The sequence below is a fragment of the Panthera tigris genome, chromosome A1, assembly GCF_018350195.1.
Source record: "Panthera tigris isolate Pti1 chromosome A1, P.tigris_Pti1_mat1.1, whole genome shotgun sequence".
NCBI classification, from domain to species: Eukaryota; Metazoa; Chordata; class Mammalia; order Carnivora; family Felidae; genus Panthera; species Panthera tigris.
Genome location: NC_056660.1, coordinates 191,932,263 through 191,952,811, shown reverse-complemented (window position 1 = coordinate 191,952,811; position 20,549 = coordinate 191,932,263). Strand labels below are relative to the sequence as shown.

Below are 20,549 nucleotides of genomic sequence, written 5' to 3'. Positions count from 1 at the left end.
CAATCCAAGGGACTGACGCAGCTCTGGTGTAAGGTTGTGGGGAGTAGCAGGAGCTGAGGGGGCCCTGGGAGCACCTGCCCCATAGAGAGGGGTGTCCACTGTCAACTCCAGCCCACTGCTGCCACATGAGACTCATGAGGATTTTTTGTGAGATCTTCTACATTTTAAGTGTTTCCAAATAATGTTTACAGACTGGGTATCAAAGATGACTCTTGTGTATGAGTTTTCTGTAGTTGTCATGGCAGATTACCATAAACGTAGGAGTTTAAACAACACAAAGTTATTCTTACAGTTCTGCAAGTCCGAAGTCCAACATAGGGCTCCTTGGGTGAAAATCAAGGTGGTGGCCAGGATGCATTCCCTCCTGGGGGTTCTGGGGGAATCTTGCTTATCTGGGTTGTTGACAGACTTTAGTTATGAAGAGTGAACCCTGTTATCTTGCTGGCTATCAGCTGAGGAATGTTTCCACCTTCTAAAGGCTGCTCACCTTCCGTAGCTTATGAGCCCCTCCTTCAGTCTTCAAAGCCAGCAGTGGTGAATTGAGTCCTTCTCACAGTTCCATTCTTTGCCCCATCCTTCTCATCTCTCCAACCCAACCAGAAAGGTTCTCTACCTTTAAGGACACTCGTGGTTACATTGGACCCCCTTGGGTAATCCAGGGTCCTCAAAGTCATCTCAAGGTTCTTAACCTTAACCACATCTGCAAAGTCCCTTTTGCCACATAAGGTAATATATTCATAGTAGACATTTCTCCAAAGAAGGTAAACAAATGGCCAAGTAAGTATATGAAAATATACTCAACACCATTAGTCATTAGGAAAATGCAAATCAAACCAAAATAAGATAACACTTCACACCCATGAGGATGGCTATAATCAAAAAGATGGACAATAACAAAAGTGGAGAAATTGTAACCCTCATAGGTTGCTGGTGGGAATGTAAAATGTTCTTGCCACTTTGGAAAACATTTTGGCAGTTCCTTGAAGAGTTCAACGTGGAGTTACCTTATGGCCCGGCAATTCTACTCCTTGGTATATACCCAAGAGGCCTGAAAACATGTCTACACAAAAACTTGTACATGAATGTTCATGCCAGTGTTATTCATATAGCCAAATATCAGTCAACTCAAATTTCAATCAGTTGATGAATACATAGATGAAATATGGTATATCCATGCAGTGAAATGTTATTCAGCCATAAAAAGAATGAAGTATCAATCCATGCTAAACATGGATGAACCTTGAAGACATGTTCAGTGAAAGAAGCCAGGCACAAAAGACCACATAATATATGATTCTATTTGCATAAAATGTCCAGGATAGGAAAACCCATGGAAACAGAAAACAAACTAGTGGTTACTAAGCCTGAGGGGAGGGGAGAATGGTTAGTGACTGCTAATGAATATGAAGTTTATTTTGGGGGTGATAGAAATGTTCTGGAATTAGATAGTGGTGATGGTTGTACAACTTGGTGAAGTATGTTAAAAAGTACTGAATTAGACACTTCAAAAGGGTGAATTTTATGTTGAGTTTTATGGTATGTGAATTATATCTCAATTAAAAAGGAGATTCAATATATAAGATTAAGCTTAAGTAAAACTGCATAGTCTTGTATATTAAATATAAAACTTTAGCATGAACTCATGATGAATCTACTAAGATATATTTTTGACTCTGACTAGTGTAAAGGTGTAGAAACCATAACCAACCTAGTAGTTAATGAAGGCCCTTAGTGTCCGTATTGCAGGATCCAAATGGTGATATCGATGATAATCAGGAGCCAGGGTTCCTTGGCAGAATGACTGATCCAGGTGAGGGCAGAAAATGTACAAGTTAAGCCTGGAGCATCTTTTATAATCTTTTATCAGAAAGCAAGGAAGTTATCAGTACTCTGGGGTCATATCCAAAGGACTAGGAGCCAACTTGAGGAGACTCTCTTGGGCTAATGATGGTTTTATTTGGGAACCATAAAGAATAATATTTGCAGTGAACTGAAACATATTATGTTAACATTTATGACCTCCTAATGAAAACAGATAATTGGCTGTCTTTGGAAGATGCTGGGGAGTCGAGTCATTCTAAAAACTGATAATCAAGAATGTATCATGTCTTTCATGTACTTCGGGGTAAACAAATTGTTGATGTGGTCATTTTTCTTCACTGTAGTATCCCTGCTAGAAAATCAAGAATGATAGAATAAGAGTATCACCATTTTAAAAACCTCCAGTGAAATGAAGGATTTAGACATTGGTCATCGGTGGCCACCAACATCACAAAAGGAAAGATAACTGGACAGTATGTTTTTCCTTTGGGATGCTCACACCACTAGGGAGAGGTTGCCAGAATATCTCATCAAAGTAGGTCACGTCTCTAGATCTAACCACCAACGTACTGGAACCAAGGAAGAGTGGACAGAGGAACGTGTTCAGAGACACCACAGCAACCCAAGCAGCAAAATGCAGACTGTAGGAAATCCAGTAGGGCAAAGGACCCAGTTTCTTCAACAAGTACATTGTAAAGAAAAAAAGAGACTTAGAAGACACATCAGCTAAAGGCATCATGTGGGCCTGGTCTTGATCCTGATTTAAGTAACTGTAAAAAGACATAAGAAGAGCAGGGAAACTTGAGCACCAACTAGATATTTGATGATACTAAGGAACAGTGTTGATTCTTTGGGGGTGTTACAGTGATATTAAAGGCCCACAGGGCACGGCCTCCCACCCCAAGCTTACCATGTGCCTGGTGGAGAGCAGAGGAGAAAATGTGCAAGCAGAGCCCAGGGAGGGAGAGCAGAGGGGACCGAGCCAGTGAAGCTGAGTCCGTTCATCCAAACTCATGGATAAATGGTTTCTCCTCCACTGGTGAGGAATGTGCAAGGGGTGGGGAGAGAGGCCAGAGTTGGACTGAAGCTCTGTCTTCCACTGGGAATCCTGAGGATGGGTAGCCACCTTCCTGTGGCTGTTGAGGCTTAAACAAGTTAGCACATGGAGAGCGCCAGACCCCATGTTGCTCCCTCAGCGCTGGCTGGCTTTGGTTTGTAACTGCTCTCCTACAGAGTCAGGGGGCTCTTGCATACATATACCTGTGTACCGTGTGTGCAGGAACTGGAGGCCAGGCTTCGGGATGCTAGGTGGAAGGAGGTTCTGAAGTGACTGAGGTATTCCTGGCTCTCACTCATTCCCTAAAGGCTGGAAAGGAGTGGGCTTTGCAGTTAGCCAATTGTTGAGTTCTGTTGGCGAGAGGAGAGCTGAACCTGACCTCTCCTTGTCCCCTATGTCTCCCTCTAGCTGCAACAGCAAGCGCTACCTGGAGACACTCCCCAACACCAGCATCATCATCCCCTTCCACAACGAGGGCTGGTCCTCCCTCCTCCGCACCGTCCACAGCGTGCTGAACCGCTCACCCCCGGAGCTGATCGCCGAGATCGTGCTGGTTGATGACTTCAGTGATCGAGGTAGGGCCCACCCCACCCATCTTCCTGCCCCCCACACTCCATCGAGTGACTGGCCAAAGGGGTGGCCAGTTTTCTTCTTCAGCAGCAGGAATGTCTGGGCCACCATTCACTGATGCTTGCTCTGTGCCCGGCCATGACCGTGGCCCTGTATACAGTATCTCACAACAGAAGTAGGTTCTGTTTTTATCCTGTTTGTAACAATGTAGAAGTGTACTGGAGTGCAAATACCAGAAAACTTGATAAACTTAGGCACAAAAGGGGTTCATTCATTCACTAATTTCATAATAAGACCCAGAATTGGTACAGCTGCCTCAGACTGTCATCAAAGAACCAGACTTCTCTGTGCCTGCTTCCTCATCCTCATGGTCGCAGAATTGCTGCTATACCTCTGGAAAGTCTGCCTTTCAGACAAGAAGCAGCAGAAAGGGCAAAGAGAACAAAGCCTCCTTTTTTTTTTTTTTTTTTTTCAAGATTTTGCCTTCTTATTCAGGAAAGTCTCCCCCCCACCCACCCCCCAGGGAAAGATTTTTGGCCAGAACTCTGACATCCAGGCATCCCTATCTGCCGAGGTGGCTGGAAATATGAATGTTTTGATTTTGGGGCCTCTTGAGTAGATGTAGGAAAGGGAGAAGTGCATTAGAGAAGGTGTTGAACGAGCCCATTTTGCAGAGAAGACTGAGATACTTGCCTGCTCTGAGTGGGCTCACTGACGTGGTCTTTCCTGAGGGAAAGTAAGTAGGGTGTGATAAGGCAGTAAGGGTGATACTCACTCACTCTCGCCATCTGTGTACCAGCCACAGCTGGGCCCTCTCTCATGGGGCGGGCCAAGTTCCATCCTGCCTTGGTATCTACCCATGCTGTTCCCACTGCCTAAACACCCTCTTCCCAGCCCTTCCCATGAGCGGCTACTCTCACACCCTCTTCAGTTAGGTGCCCCACCCCCACCACCATTCACTCTTCTCCATGCATAGTTGCACGGCTACTTGTTGACCTGTTTGTTGTCAGTCCTGCTCACTAGGTCACTAGATCATTTGCAGTCTAGAGCAGGTGATTCAGAACTGTTTGTGAATTAGTGAATGAATGAACCAGAAGGGAGGAAGGAAGGAAATGCATGGCAGCTACACCCCCACCACATAAAGCCACATTAGTAGCAGGGTTGTCTTCAGCCACGGAGACAGATGTGGCTGTGGAAGACACAGACGTTCCTTCTGTGACTGGTGCTAGCCTTGTGTCTTTGTGCTCCGCCTCAGGAACCTGTCACCTGTTTTCTGAAGCATCAGCTGTCCTGGGGGTAGACCCCCAGCACTTGGCAGGATCCCTCTCGAGGACATTAGTCTTCCAGAGGGAGAATAAACCAAACATCAGCTGGATTAGAAGCGAGCGTTTCTCCTTGAACAGCTAGAAAGAATTTTTTTTATTTTTTTTAATGTTTGTTTATTTTTGAGAGAGAGACAGACAGCATGTGAGTGGGTGAGGGGCAGAGAGAGGGAGACGCAGAATCCGAAGCAGGCTCCAGGCCCCAGGCTGTCAGCACAGAGCCCGACACGGGGCTCGAACCCACGAACTGTGAGATCATGACCTGAGCGAAGTTGGGTGCTTAACCGACTGAGCCACCCAGGTGCCCCCGAATTTTAAGACCATCTAGGCTACTGGCTTTCACTGTGCGTCTCAGAGCACTAAGGGCACAGGGGTGCCTCGGGGAGCACCGTGGGCAGTATGTGCAGGTGCAGGTGGGGTGCAGATCCCTCTGTCGGCACGGTTTATATTTGGTTCCCGAAAAGGTGTTCACTAAGAGGAGCTGCACTGCTTCAAAATGCGTAATGACCACAGATACAACTGAGCCTGCTCATTTTACAGACGGGAAACCCAAGGCTGAGAGCAGTGGAGGGCTTACCTAGAGCACCCAGCTGGTGATTGCAGACGGACAACAGTTCCGTCTTGGGGCTCCCAGTGAGGCCTGTGCCTCCTCAGCTCAGCCGTTTATGAAAAACATCTGCAGAAGTGCATTTTACTCTTTTCTTTCCCCAAGGCCACTTCTCAATAAATTACTTTTCCAGCGTATTAAAGAGCAGAGTTGTTGCTAAAAAGAGCTCATTATCAAGCACATCCAGTCCTAGACTTACGATGGTTTGCACCTCTAATATCCCAGTTTCTTCAGTGTTGTACTTGGTGATAAAAATAACATGACACACCCACCCTCCAATAATAAAAGAATGTGACAGTCTTGAGAAAGAGGTAAATTTCGTAAGAATGACATTTTCCAAGCACATCTCTTTCTCCAGAGAGCAAAAATATGGATCCTGTGTGGTGCCATTGCCAGACCCTAATACGATAGGGAACAGAAGAGATACTATCCCATTTCACAGATGAGAATGAGAATTAAGGCCCCTGAGTGTTGCCCCTTTGTCTCAGTGAATCAGGCGTGCACCCCAGAGAACTCTTACCTCAGGCCTCTCAGTCCTACACATTAGCTGTCAGATTTTGCAACCTTCATTTTTCAGAAAGGTAATCATCATTCGTGTTCTGAGAAGAAATTCTTAAGGCAGCTTTGGAAGAAAACTTACTCAGCAGTGATTGTTTTAAAAATGAGATTTGGGAGAAGCAATTTCAGAACTATGGAGAGGCCTGTCCAAAGTACGGCAAATGTGGGCCATCACGAAAGACAGATTTCTCTGGGCCACGTGAGCAGAGGCAGTTCTCAGCGTTGAAATTCATAGATGCTAACAACGGGCGAGATTGGTGCTGCCCAGCAGAAGGCATCTTCCTCTGAAATGAGTCTCCTCCAGGATCCTCAGGGCAACTAATTGTAATTCAGCTAAGGGTTGAGACCTCGGGTAGGAGACAAAATTGGAGCAGATGAATGCTTGAAATGAGAACCAGAGCTCTGTGCAGGCAGCACCGGGGACAAGACTGGAGGCTGGTGCTGGCCTCACAATAATCCCGGCCTTGCCTACAGATAGAGCGCTGCAGTTTTCCAGGGGTGTCCAAAAGCTCTTCAAATGTGTGAGCTTTGCTTGAGGATTAAGAGGACACAGAGATGCTTTTGCACGAGTGGGAGAGAAAGACGAGGGCGGAGGGGGGCAGACCTGCCTCCAGACGGCACTGCCCGGATGGCAGATTTTTTATTAGGAGACACGACAGAGGCCTTTTTGTTCATTTGTATTTTTCTGTTCCTTTTCTCCTTTTCCTGCCCACTTTCAAATAGTGTTGGTTTTGCAGAAAAATAGGATATGCAGTAATGGAAAGGGTTATTGTCCTTGGATGAATGATGGGCTACCTGGGATGATGAGGTACAGAAATGAAAGGCGTTGGTATGATCTCATTGACAGTATTTTCCTCAACTCTACTCCCTATCAGTAAACGAACAAACAAACACATGGAGAAGAAAGTCTTTGTTTGTTTGTTTGTTTTCTTTGTTTTGAGAGAGAAAGGGAGAGGGCTGTGCACCAGTTGGGGAGGGGCAGAGAAAGAGGGAGAGAGAGAGAATCCCAAGAAGGCTCCACGCTGTCAGCACAGAGCCCGACCCAGGGCTCCCATCTGACTATTGAGAGATCACAGCCCGAGCTGATGCTTAACCAACTGAGCCACCCAGGCGCCCCCTTAGAAGGAATTCTTCAGCAGGTGTTTGTAGAGCTATTGATGGGTCCCTGGCAGTGAGTGGTGCTGGGGGGATTACAGACACTGCTGGACCCACTGGCTCACACAGTAGAGACCCTCACCAGTGAAGCCAGAGTCAGGTCCTCTTTCCCATGATGGACTTATAAATTCTGACATGCACTCTTATACCAGCCCAGTCATGGGAGCACATCAGGGAATCCATTCTGCCCTGCCCTGGTCTGCATTTCAACATACCGCTCTTGCCCCTGCCCCTAAGCATCCACATCTGTTCCTCTCTCAGCCTTCATTTGCTTCCAGGACCCCACCACCATTGGGGTGGCTATTCCCCACCTCCACTGCATCGCTTCAGTTCTTTTGCCAAGAGTTTTGTACTGCTTATTTTGTTTTTCCCTTTACTTGTCCTGATTTAATTCATCTTCGTATATTCAACGACACTCATGAATTGACTGTTGCTGATGCTGTGCTAGATGCTAGGGATACAGCAGGGCTGACACAGTCTTCTCCACAAAGACTCACATCTAGATGGGCAGACAGACGAGGTAAGAGACCATTGTAAGACCATGGAGTGTGTGACCCTTGGTGGAGAGCCAGGTACTGTGGAGCACAGAGAAGATCAGGAAAGACTTCCAGAGAAAATTCTAGCTAAACTCCATCCTAAGAGATCAGTAGATACTACTTCCTGGGGTATGGGGTGAAGAGTATTTGAGGCTGAGAGGACAGCATGAGCCCAGGCTAGGAGTGAAGGAGAAAATATGCAAAGTCCAGAAAGAGCCGTCTGTAACCTCATCACCTGCAGGCAATTACTATTAACATTTAGGCTTTTTCTCCCCACCCTCGGGTTTTTAATAGACTTTACCTTTTAGATCAATTTTAGGTTCACTGCAAAGTGAAGCTGAAAGTAGAGAGTTCCCATATACCCCTCCACCCCCACCACACACGTAGCTAGCCCCTGGCCCCCATCAATGCCCTGCACCTGCATCAGAGTTACATTCGTGACAATTGATGGACCTACGTTGACACATCACCCCAAGTATATAGTGGTATATTGGGGTTCACTCTTGGCGTTGTACATTCTGTGGGACAAATGTATGATGGACATATATCCACCATTAGAGGGTCCTACTGAATAGTTTCACTACCTTAAAACTCCTCTGTGCTGTGCCTGTTCCTCCTGCCCTCCCCCTAACCCCTGGCAGCCACCGACCTGTTTGCTGTCTCCATGGTTTTGCCTTTTCCAGAATGTCTAATATAACTGGAATCATACTCCAGGCAGCCTTTTCAGATTGGCTCCTTTCACACAGAAATATGCACTTAAGGTGTCTCCATGGCTTTTTATGGCTTATAGCTTGTTTCCTTTTGGTGCAGACTAATAATTCCACTATCAGGATATATCACTGTTTAATTATCTACTCCTCAACTGAAGGACGTCTTGGTTGCTTTTGCAAGGTTTAGGCAGTTATGAATGAACCGTTTTAAACATCCATGTACAGGTTTTGGGGTGGACATGTTTTTAGCTCACTTAGGTAAATACCAAGGAACACAATTGCTGGACTCCCATGGGAAGAGTATGTTTACTTGTGTAAGAAGCTGCCAGACTCTCCCAAAGTGACTGTACCGTTCTGCATTCCCGCCAGCTGTGAACGGGGGCTGCTCTTGTTCCACAGCCTCGCCAGCATTTGGTCTTGCCAGTGTTCTGGATTTTTGCCATTCTCATAGGTGTGTAGGAGGGTCTCGTTTTAATTTGCATTTCCCTATGACGTGCTGTTGAGCATCTGTCCACATGCCTGTGTGCCATTTGTAGATTTTTTTTTTTTTTTTTTGGTTTCCAGTGTCTCTTCATCTCCATTTTCTTTCTCATACCCTCCCAATCCCCTTTTAGTTCCACTCCAGCTGAGGTAACATGTTAATAGTCTGGTGTGTGTTACTCTACACCATTCTGCATAATAATACTAACATGTAACGGCATGTAATAACAAGAGCTAGTACTTAATGAGCACCTATTTTGTGCTAAGTGAATTCCCTCATTCATTACCATAACACTCTCGTGGGTTCTCTCCTTCCCAGTGTGAAAACCACTGGGCTCAGATGATCTCAAACCGCTTTTGCCTACTTAAAAAAGGTAGTATTTCTATCCCCATTTTATAGATGAGAAAACTGAGATACAGGGAAGTTACGTGAGTAGCCAATATGTGCTTAGCTCAAAGAAGCAGAGCTTTGTTTTAAAACCATGCATTCTGATGCTAAAACCTTTACTCCTAATCTTTACATGGCTTTTTGTTTTCCTTTTTTTTTTTTTTTTTTCCCTTTTAAGGATCATACTGTACACATTCCTCCTTTTATTCCTGTTAATGTATCACAGACATCTCTTGGGTCAAAAGATATAGAGCTAACTCATCTGTTTTTTAATAGCTAGATAATATCCCTCTACGTTTAGTGCCTTTACATTGTACTTTGTGTAGTGGACGTCCAGTCATATTTGACTTTGTATCCAGGTTTCTGTTACTTAACTTTTCTACAATCAGTTGCCCTTGTCATTATAAAATGACTGTCACATCTTTCCTTCTCTGACTCAACTGTGAAATAGAGACAGGAGTCAAGTGACCCCAGAATATTAGCTGTATTGTTGGAGAGGCTGGTCCAGAGAACACAACATCGATCTGTTCCTACCGCTTTCCTCCTGAACTAACTGACCCGGGGACAAGCTTAGCAGCTAAGGAACTGTGAGCCTCCCTGGCAGGGCAGAGCCTATGCCAATGAGCACACCACAGGGAGGAAAAGATAAAGCAGGCCACGCAGGTAGAATGATGGTGTGTATTTTGGCCTGCCCAGCATCACCTCCCGTGACCACGCCAGACGTAAAATACTGTTCCCTCTACAGTATGAGGGCAGAAAAGACAGTTCCATCTTACAGATGACCAAACTGAGGCTCAAAGAGATTGGTGGTAAGTGGCCTAAAGTGCTTACCTGCCCTTAGAGTACAGTAATCCCCCTTTATCTGTGGTGACATGTCTTAAGAACCCCGGTGGATGCCTAAAACCGTGGATAGTACCAAACTCCATGTTTACCATATTTTTTTCTATATAACCGCGATATAGCTTAATTTATAAATCATGCACAGTAAGTGATTAACAACTAATAATAAAATAGAACAACTAGAACAATATACTGTAATAAAAGCTATGTGAATACAGTCTCTCTCTCTCTCTCTCTCTCTCTCTCTCTCTCTCTCGTGCCTTACTCTGCTTCTTGTGATGATGTGAGATGATACAATGCCTCGTGATGAGATGAAGTGAGGTGAATATGTAGGCACTGTGAGGTGGAGGCAGGCTACCGTTGACCTTCTGACAGGTGATCAGAATCCCCAGCCTCCCGAACCACTGATGGCCGCAGGTACCTGAAACCAGAGAAAGCGAAACCACAGATATGGGGGGGACCAAGCCAGTCTCGGTTGGTAATCCCACTTGACAGAAAGGATTGATCTTCCCCGTGATGGGCTCCATAATCTTAAGAATCCCACATCTTAAGTGTCAGTCTCTAGGGTGTCTAACAACTTAGAAAATCCACAGGCTTCTTGATTTTCTTCTCCTGTAATATCTTTGACATCTACAACGCCTCTCTCTTGGAATCCAAAGGAGAGGACTCCTAAGAAGATTAGAGCTGTTACAGCATATCAATTAGTTTATAATGAGGGAACTCTAGAAACCTTTTGGTGGATATCTGGCAGGAACACAGGATGCAGGAGTCAGTATGTTTATGGGATATTTTGTGCATCTTTAAAAAAAACAGGATTTTGTGAATCAAGCACTGTATAAATGATTTACAGAGATAGCAAAAAAAAAATCAAATAAATCGCTCAGATTGCATCTGAAGCATCAAAAACCCTGATGTTTGGGAAAGAATCGTTTCTGTAGTGGAAAATAGCTGCATTACATTTTCAGAAAGGTGATGTTTCTATTGAGGTGGGTGAGCCTTCTACATTTTAAAAACTTGGCACAGCACCACTGTGCTAAATTGCCGATACTCTCCTGGTTTTCTTGTGAGGATTAAAACCTACCCCTTTCCACTATTTTAGTGTTTCCTTGAAAACATAATGGGGGGGGGGGGGGAAGCAACAACCAGTAGAGCAGGTTATTGGAGGTCCTTGGAATAAGGCTTCCAGAAGGAGGACCACAGAAAGCCCTTGGCTTAGGGCTGACATGAATTGTTATTTACTCAGGGTCTTGAGGGAGATGAAATTTGAGGCCGAAATGAAAGTAAGAGGTTCCTCAGTACCTAAGTTGATTTGGCTCAAACCAACCAAATCTTTTCACATCCTTCACACTTAGCACCATGGCTGGGGAGCTGAAAGGGCTGATTTGGTCTGTATCCAGGAAAGGAACAGGCAATACCAGCAATAATAGTAATGCAGGATGGTACTTGTGTGGCACTTACTGGGTACCAGGCACTGTTGTAAGTGATTTAAACATGTTGTATTTCATTTTATAGGAAGCCTCTTGAGTGGCCAACATTTGCCTTAAGGGAAAATTCACCTTCAGTAGACAGTGCAAACCAGGGTACAAGAACTTCACCTCCTCTCCATACCCCAGCTCCTGAGCAAAATGACTTTTAGGTAAAAATAACAACAGAGCTTTTAGGTAAAGAAATGCTTATGTCTAGGGGTGCCTGGGTGGCTCTTCACGGTTCGTGGGTTCAGGCCCCGCATCAGGCTCCGTGCTGACAGCTCAGAGCCTGGAGCCTGCTTTAGATTCTGTATCTCCCTCTCTCTCTGTCCCTCCCCCACTCGTGCTCTGTCTCTCTCCCAAAAATAAATAAATAAAAATGTTTTTTAAAGAAAAGAAATGCTGGGGCGCCTGGGTGGCTCCGTCGGTTAAGTGTCCGACTTCAGCTCAGGTCATGATCTCGTGGTCTGTGAGCTCGAGCCCTGCGTCGGGCTCTGTGCAGACAGCTTGGAGCCTGAAGCCTGCTTCGGATTCTGTGTCTCCCTCTCTCTCTGCCCCTCCCCTGCTCATGCTCTCTCTCTCTGTCTCAAAAATAAATAAAAACATTAAAACAAATTTTTTTAAATGAAAAATAAATTAAAAAAAGAAATGCTTATGTCTAATAGATATGTTCTGCTGCTGTCATTCACTGTAAATATTGGCCCAGTTCTCTAAATAATACAAGTTCTAGCCCGTTAATGAAGCACATTGGCCAAAAAGGCAGGCATTGGCTCTAACCTGCTGTGAACACCAGACACACGGGCAGCTGTAAAATGAGCTCATTGCAAAAAGATACTTGGAGGATTCTTCCCAGTTTCCTTGCAGAACTTCCAGCCCCTGAAAAGTTCGATCATGTCTTTTGTCAGGTGACCCCCAACTCCAGAGCCAGTTTTGTTTTGATTTGAATCCAGAAGCACCTTCACAGCTGTAAACATTGGGGACTTAAAATGTAACCAGTTTTCCTAGTCAAATATAGGTGATCCTTGACAGTTCTGAAGATCAAGAAGGCCCAGTCCACACACTTGCCTGTGATTTGCTTACTCCAGAAATTAAAAGGAGAAAATTGCAGTACCGGCAGTCAATCTAGTGTTCATGGACATTGCGAGTTTAATTTCTCCTCTGGCTCTCTTCAGTCTCTAGCTTTACTATCTCAAGTAGAGCGATCTCACGAAAATGCCACTTTTGCATCATTATATAAGACAAAAAAATAAGCGTGTAGGAAGGCCATAGTAACATCTCTTCCCCTTATGTGATTTAGTCACGTTGGTTCCTGTAAAGTATTAACAGATTCAGACTGCCTCTTCCAACTTTTCTGGATGCTCTGTACATGCAGGTCCTTCTCTTGAAAGTCCAAAATGTTCATTCTTCCCAGAATAATAAAATAATAGTAATAATTTTATTTGTTTGCTTCATATGCGCCCACCTCTTCAGAGATGCCCACAGTATTTATGAGCATCCAGGAGTCTCAAAATAAGCAGTAATGCCCACCATCAACTGTATGTCCTCCAGTCCTGTGCCTGTTAACGCATGGGATTTACTGGGCATTACTAATAATGTGCAGTGAGGGTGAATACAGAGGGAATTCTAAAGCTATGCTTTGTACCCAGTCTTCTCAGAAATCGTTAGGTTTTTTTTTTTTTCTTCCTGTAGGCTGTCAGAATATATGATCTAGAATATTCCAAAGAACAAGTGCACTCCAATCTCTGTTAATGTAAAACTCAAACTAACAATTACCTTCCCAGAATCTCCACAACAGCCAGCAGATTCATTTTAACGAGGTGGGAGGAAAGACCAGACCTGACCTTTCCCGGAAAACCTGTCCCTGCTGCCGTAAGACAGAAGAAGTGGTACTTGAACTCATGAGTGAATGAAAATGACCTATAAATAGACCTGGTTCCTGAGCAGAGTTGACTGTAAATATTCTTTGTGGTCGACAAAAAACCCTGTTTTCTTCCTGCCTTCTGGCTGAGGGAAGATGAGAGACAGAGTGAGTTTGGCGACCTACTCCTCACCTATGGTTTGTGCCTGTGCTCCTGCAAGGACAGCTGGTCACTAATACCATGGGGGTGGCCCTGGCCCGTCTGGCCAGTGATGTTCCTTCCCCATGGCCATGGTGATTTATTCAGGGGGCTGGCCTGTGGTGCCAGCTGAGCCAAACTAGTTCTACCCCATCCTCTCCCATCTCATGAGCCAATATGTTCAGCAGGGCCCAGCATGCATTGGCATTCAGTAAAAGGTTCTTGTTAATGATGCTATTATGGTGGTGGTGGTTCTTATTACTATTAACTGGGATGTGGGGTGATGGGTGCTGAGCTACCCCATCTACCGCAAAGGCCTACTACTGGGCTTAGTTAAAATCAGAAACGTGTCAGGGGCGCCTGGGTGGCTCAATGGGTTGAGCGGCCGACTTTGGCTCGGGTCATGATCTCGCGGTCTGTGAGTTCGAGCCCCACGTTGGGCTCTGTGCTGACAGCTCAGAGCCTGGAGCCTGCTTCGGATTCTGCGTCCCCCTCTCTCTCTGCTCCTTCCCCACTCGTGCTCTGTCTCTGTGTCTCTCAAAAATAAATAAGCATTAAAAAATTTTGGGAATTTCAAACTGGGAAAGCATCAACTGGGAAGCTTGTTAAAATGTAGGTTAGCAGGGCCCAGCAGCAGAGATTCTAAGTCAGTGGTTCTGGGGCAGGCCCCAATAATCTTGCTTTCTCAGCCAGTATCTCATACTATTTTGCTAGAGTTGGAATGGTGTTTAGACTTGGAAAACACCAGATTATAAGAATGGCAGGACATCTATCACAAACAGATGCTTTGCGATAGAGTTGGATGGTGATTTCTGTGAATGTGTGCATAGTCTGGACTGCATGAGGTGCAAACACATGTGGCCCTTGGGGGAGGAGACCAGTTCAGTATCAGCCAGACCCCTGTTTTCCGGGACGCCTTGTCATAAATAACTGCCTCCCTGGAGCAGGCCATGTGGATTTATGGTCCCACATTTAATTTCAACTGCTATTCATTAATCCTGATGATCTCACTTAAATTATTAAACAGTCATATTCCAATTTTGAGGGCACTAATTATATCCTCGAGAGGCTGTTATTATCTGGATGATCACATACACTCAGCCAACACCAGACTGTTTTCTCCCCACTCATCAGAATTTTATACTTTCTCAGGATTTTTTTTAGTTGCTGAGTGTGTGTGTTTCATATGACGAGATCTCCTTGCTGAGGAGGTATAAAATGCTGGAGCAGGGGTTCTCAAATTTTGGTGTGCAGAAGAGTCACCTGCGAAGTATGTTTAGCGTGCAGATTGCGGGGCCCCACCCTGCAGACATCCAGGTTCTTAGTCTGGGTGAAGCCCGGGAATCTGCACTCTATCCAGCTCTCTGGAGATTCTGATGCAGGCGGTCCCAGGACCACCATTGGGAAACTGAAGACCTGAGAGGGTAAAGCCCTCATTCAAAGCCCTGCACCAGAGCCACAACCCACATCTCTGGCCCCATTGTCAGGATCAAATGAGATAATAAATGGGAAAGGGCTTTGGAAAGTATTCAGCACTCTATAAATACGAGGAGGCACTATTATTTTCAAGCTGGAATGGCCTTGTGACAGAAATGGCTTGGTACTTTCTCTCTAAATTACCATAATCACCTGTTTGAGGCCCCAACCGAGCTCATAACTCTAAGTGCAGCAGGCATGGAGGAAATTCCTCCTGAAACATCCAGTAAAAAAAAAAAAAAAAAAAAAAAAAATTCTTTTGATGTGAGAATGCACTTGGGTCCCTGCCTGGTCCTCAGTCAGAAGCCCCCTGCCTTCTCTTTTCTGGGGTAGACCAACATCCCGTCCAACCTGGGGACACCTGACTTCAAAGCCCTGTTCTCCAGGGTATGGATTTCTGGCCTTTCCTGGGACATTTAAAACTCACCCACGAACATTTTTTGCCCCCAAAGTGCTTCCTTGATATCAGCCCACTTCTAACCACACTCATGGCTTTGGAAATAGAAAAGCTCAAATCAAGGCCACCCTGGTTTTGTTTCTTTCAGCTCAGTGTACTCACCTGCTTAGGTTTGTTGCAAGAGTGTCATGAGGCTAGGTCAGCAATGCTGATGGCCACCTCTGTGCTCCTGTGCCAGGTCTGCCCTGCTGTGTCACGATTAACTGGGCAGCTCTTGAGAAAGCATTTCCTCATATTGAATTAAAATCATTCCGCCCTACAACATCCGTCAGCCCGGTTTATTTCTGCCCTGATCTTCCCACGGCTCCCTCTGGGTTTTAGAAGACCCTGTTTGTATCTCCACCCGCAAGTTCCTTCCAGTACAAGATAAATTTCTAAAAAATGTGGTCGTAGAGTAAGTTCAAGAACAGACACTCCAATTCTATTCACATTTCCACCTTTATTTTTAAATATTTCTTCCACACTCCCACGGATCCTATCTCTTAGGGAGCTCTCCACATGCAAAACCTCAAGTTCAGGCATTTGCAAGTTACCCACACGCAAAATCTATTTTTAAATCTGGAAGAAATCAAGGCTTTCCACTGATGGTAAGAAGCCTAGTGTTTCCAGGCAGCACGACTTCAGAGTTTAGGGAATTTCTGCTCTACTTTCAGGAATCTCTACCTAGCCTGCACATTTTAGAAATGAGAAGTGGAAACCCACCGGGCACTTCAGTCATTCGGCTGGTTCATGACAAAGTGCTGCTCCCATTCAGGAACATCTGCTGCTGGCTGGGCACACCCCCCACAAGCTATCAGGCACCTGCATAAGTCAGGAACACAGCCCTATCTCCCAATCCAGGCTGTTTCCAGTGGGTATGCTACTGCCCCGACCATCCACTGTGCCCAAAGGGCAAGGCTACAGCGGCAGGTATAGACACCCTGGTTATGTCCCTTTTTTTTTCCCACCCTTCCCTGACTTACTGTGTGAGCCAAATGTGCACCAAAGCTCGTCCTTGAATACATTTCCCAACCGGTACAGTTGAACATCCACCCCACTTTAGCGTTCGAGCTAGCTGCTAACACAGCACATACAGTACAGACTCGCAACAGGACTCAACAGCATTCTTAGGCATCTCACAAAGGCATTGGCTCTCATGACAATTTCTTTGGATGTTCATCAGTGTCTACAGTGAACTTAATTACAAAAGCCCACCTTGACAGATCCACTTTTATGACACGATATCGACTCCCTTATAGATGATGTTGTTTTTGTAGCAGCATAAAATTGTCCTTGTGCAAATTATTTTGAAAAAAGAAACTAAATGTTAAACTTAAACCTTAAGTTGTTTGGGCTTTGAATCCTTGGGTTCTCAGGACTATCTAGCTCTAGAGTCAGACAATAGGGTGACATTGAACTAACACTTAATCTCTCTGTGTCTCAATGAGTAAAATTAGGCTACTCCCGTAAAGAGCTGTGCAGATTGATGGAGATATTGCTTGTAGAGGGATTAGAACAGTGGCTGGTTCGGAGTGACCGAGATTAACTCTACCATAAGCATTAACCTGGATACTATAACGTTCCTTGATATGAAGCTCTGTGTTCATCTGTCCTTTTTTTTTCCTTCATCCTCCTTTGTAGTTACACCTTGAAGACCCTCAAAACTTAAACCATCATTATGAATAATAATAATTTTTGACAATAATAATTGACGCCATTGCTTGTTAACATTTAATATGTGCTGGAACTGTTAATACATGATCTCACTGAATCCTATGATTGGCGTTATTGTCCTGATACTACAGATGATGAAACAGAATGAGAAAGATCAAGTTCATACAGCAAGTTAGTGGTTGAGTTGGGATCCAAACTCAAGTTTCTTTGGATCCAGAATAATACAGTATTACATATTACCACCTTTGTGATAGTAGTGATAACATGTAAAGATTTAATGCCTTACGTTTTCTGATTTATTTCTCATGGATCCATTCACTCTTGGCTCCTTGACTTTGAAAATCAGGGACCAGATTGAGCCGGGACGATTATATCCACCTTTCAGAAAAACAAATGAAAAAACTGGGCATTTTTCTGCCAGAATTCCCACAGTTGATCTGCTGAGAATTTTTTTTTTCTCCCTCCAAAGCAGAGTGTGATTTTCTTTCCCTTCAACCTTCATGCCGCTGGAAAATTTTAAATTATTCAAGACACTGAAGGTTTATTATCTGCTGGAAGGCTGCAATGTAATTGCAAGGTATCATTTAAAGAGCTGTCTGTCTGTGTGAACCACCTTGTTCTGAATACCTGCTCCTTCGTAGAGCAAGAAGATGTATATTTATCTATCAGTGGTGGTTTATAACTGCCTTAGATCAATCCTATTATTCTTTCTCCACGGCCAAAGCCCCAAAATAAATGCCTGGTGATGCATAGAGCATTGAAATCATTTGTGCATCATCAGTCACTTATTTCTCTTTTGCCATTTGCATCTTGATGGACAGCTGTGTGTTTGAGGGATTTCATTTTCCTTAGAGACTGAATATATTGCCCGTGTGTAATACCAGTTTGGATATTAATCACCCCAATTAGAGAATGCTCTTTCAATTATTATATCACCCTCAGGTCTTGCTATTCGCACCATGCTCATCGTAAAGATAGAAATGCCAACTCTCATTTCATCCTTCCTTTTGACACCTGTTTCTGTACAGAGAGGTAGCCTTTCTCAGCAGTTATCATTAGCAACAAGAGAAGATGTGTTTGTATAGCAGGGTCAAGAAGATACATTATTTCTTCCTCCATTAATGCCTCATCGACTCAATGGCATTGTGGAGTAAAAAAGCTCATCAAGTGACTTTTCCAGGTATTGGTATGAGAACTAGTAGACCAGCTTTGGTTCCAGCCCAGCCAGTAAATAGCTTTGTGACCTCAAACAAATTGCATCATCTCTTTGGGTTTCAGTGTCTGCATCGATAAAGTATGGATGACTTCTAAAATCCTGTCAACCTTTAAATCCTACAACTTTAGGATGACTTTCCTCACCTCTTCCCCAGTGTTTAGAGTTAGCATTTGATGCCTTATAGTTGTCTTAATGGATATCAGTTATTTCCTATAGCCCTGCCTACCCTCAAGAACTACTGAGGTCTGGAAAAGGTATCCTGTGCCCTTTCCTTTTCCACTGGGAAATGACCCAATATCTTAATTTTCAGAAGCCCAGGTTTGGAATTTATATATTTTTCTAAAAATCTTCTTCTATACTGCATAACTCCTAGATGATTTTTACTTCTTGTCACCTCCAGTGTTTCTGTCCTTATGAGCCTTTTCCTTCCTAATTTGTTATTTCAAATAAACCTTGGGGGTAAGAAATCCAGTATTAAAGTTATTCAAATTTTATTTAAAATAGGGGTTAAGTAGGTCCTAGGAGGTGACTCAAGGCTCTCGTCTGAGCCATGAGCCATGTTTAGTGGTCACACAGAGCATGAAGCCTTTAATTCTAAAAGGGAATAATCAGGGAGGGCTTCCTAGAGGAGGCCTCCCCGCCTAGTGAAGGGGTTTCCTGGACTAAGAGAATAGCATAAGCAAAAGCACAGAGGCGGATGGTGTTATCAGTAATAGACTGATCGTAGTGATTTTTGGCAGACTGTACCCCTCGAGTGACAGACCTCTGCTTCTCTGCTGAGCTGGGAGCTCAATCAATATTTCTAGTCCCTAAGGGGACATAATCTGACAGAAGAGTCTAGGTAGGAAATGCAGTCTGGGAGGATGTAATTGAAATTCTTAAAATATCAGAATTTCCAGACATTTAAGAAATTCCAGAATGTCAATGTTTATGGGTCAGTGGGAACAGAATACTTGAAATCAGAGCTCTCTGGTCACCATAATTATCAATTATAGAAGAACCATAAGCCACAGTTGTTCCCAAACCCCTAGAGCTGTGCTAATGGAGCAGCCACCCACAACATATGGCTGTTGGAGTTTAGATTAAAATTCAGTAAAGTTAAAAATTCAGGTTCTCCTTCACACGGGACACATTCCACGTGTTCCATAGGCTCACATGACTAGTGACTACCACGTAGGACAGCACGGAGACAGAACATCACAGAAAATGCTATCTATGTGGACATGGGTGTTTGCTGTAGTGTTGTTTGTAACAGCTAAAACCAAAGGAAATAGCCAGGAGCGTGCTGGTGAGAGTTAACAACCAGATGGAGTGAAGGTGAGGAGCCCTGATTTGTAGCATTTGCGCATTTCTGTGGTAGTAACAACTCCTTTCCCTTTAGTTTTTAAGATGTGTGGACTTCTTGGAGCGCCTGGGTGGCTCAGTCAGTTGAACATCCAACTCTTGATCGCAGCTCAGGTCATGATCTCACAGTTCATGAGTCGAGCGCCGCATTGGGCTCCATGCTGACAGCGTGGAGCCTGCTTGGGATTCTCTCTCCCTCCCTTTCTCTCTGCCTGTCCCTGCTCATGCTCTGTCTCTCTCTCAAAAATAAATAAGCATTTAAAAAAAAAAAAAAAGAAAGATTTATGGACTTCTTTTATTTTTGCTTCCCTGGCAAGCACGTTTTTCTTTACCTAACTAGGCAGAGGATGATAATTAGCAGCTATTTTCATGTTATAATTTAATACCAAATACCTCAGTAGCTTTCAGAACTCAACATCAGAGCTCCTGCTAACAGGTTCAGTGCGCTCCTCCGAAGAAGCTAGCCGTGGGCTCTCGGACATGTTCACTCATCTATTCTCTCTGCTCCAGCTGGGCCAAGTAGCGTCGGCTTACTGCAGTCTGGTCTACCAAGTAACTACTGCTGGCTTCCAGACTTTTGTTGAGAGAGTTTCTGCCAGCATTGTGCAGGAACTGAGAGCTGAGAGACTGGACATCCTTCAAGGGGAGGGGACAAAACACCAGAACCTGAGAACACATTTGTAGGAATATTATTTGATTGGCTGACTTCCCCAAGTGTGCATGCAACACAAAAGGCCTTGGCTGGTCTCGGGTCACAACATGCTTGCAGACGACTTTAACCACACCTATGTGGCTCAGTCTGTGGCACAGATGTCCAGCGAATTCAACACAGCCCT

The 20,549-nt window shown here is 44.5% G+C and overlaps 1 protein-coding gene across 2 annotated transcripts in view; it reads left to right on the top strand.

Annotated features, from left to right (window-relative positions):
• Positions 1-20,549, top strand: part of GALNT10 (polypeptide N-acetylgalactosaminyltransferase 10) — a 221,672-nt gene that overhangs the window by 116,947 nt on the left and 84,176 nt on the right. For both annotated transcript variants that reach the window (XM_042993828.1, XM_042993835.1), the window contains exon 4: positions 3,287-3,453. In XM_042993828.1, the coding sequence (XP_042849762.1) occupies positions 3,287-3,453 (167 nt within the window). The remainder of the gene's footprint in view (positions 1-3,286; positions 3,454-20,549) is intronic.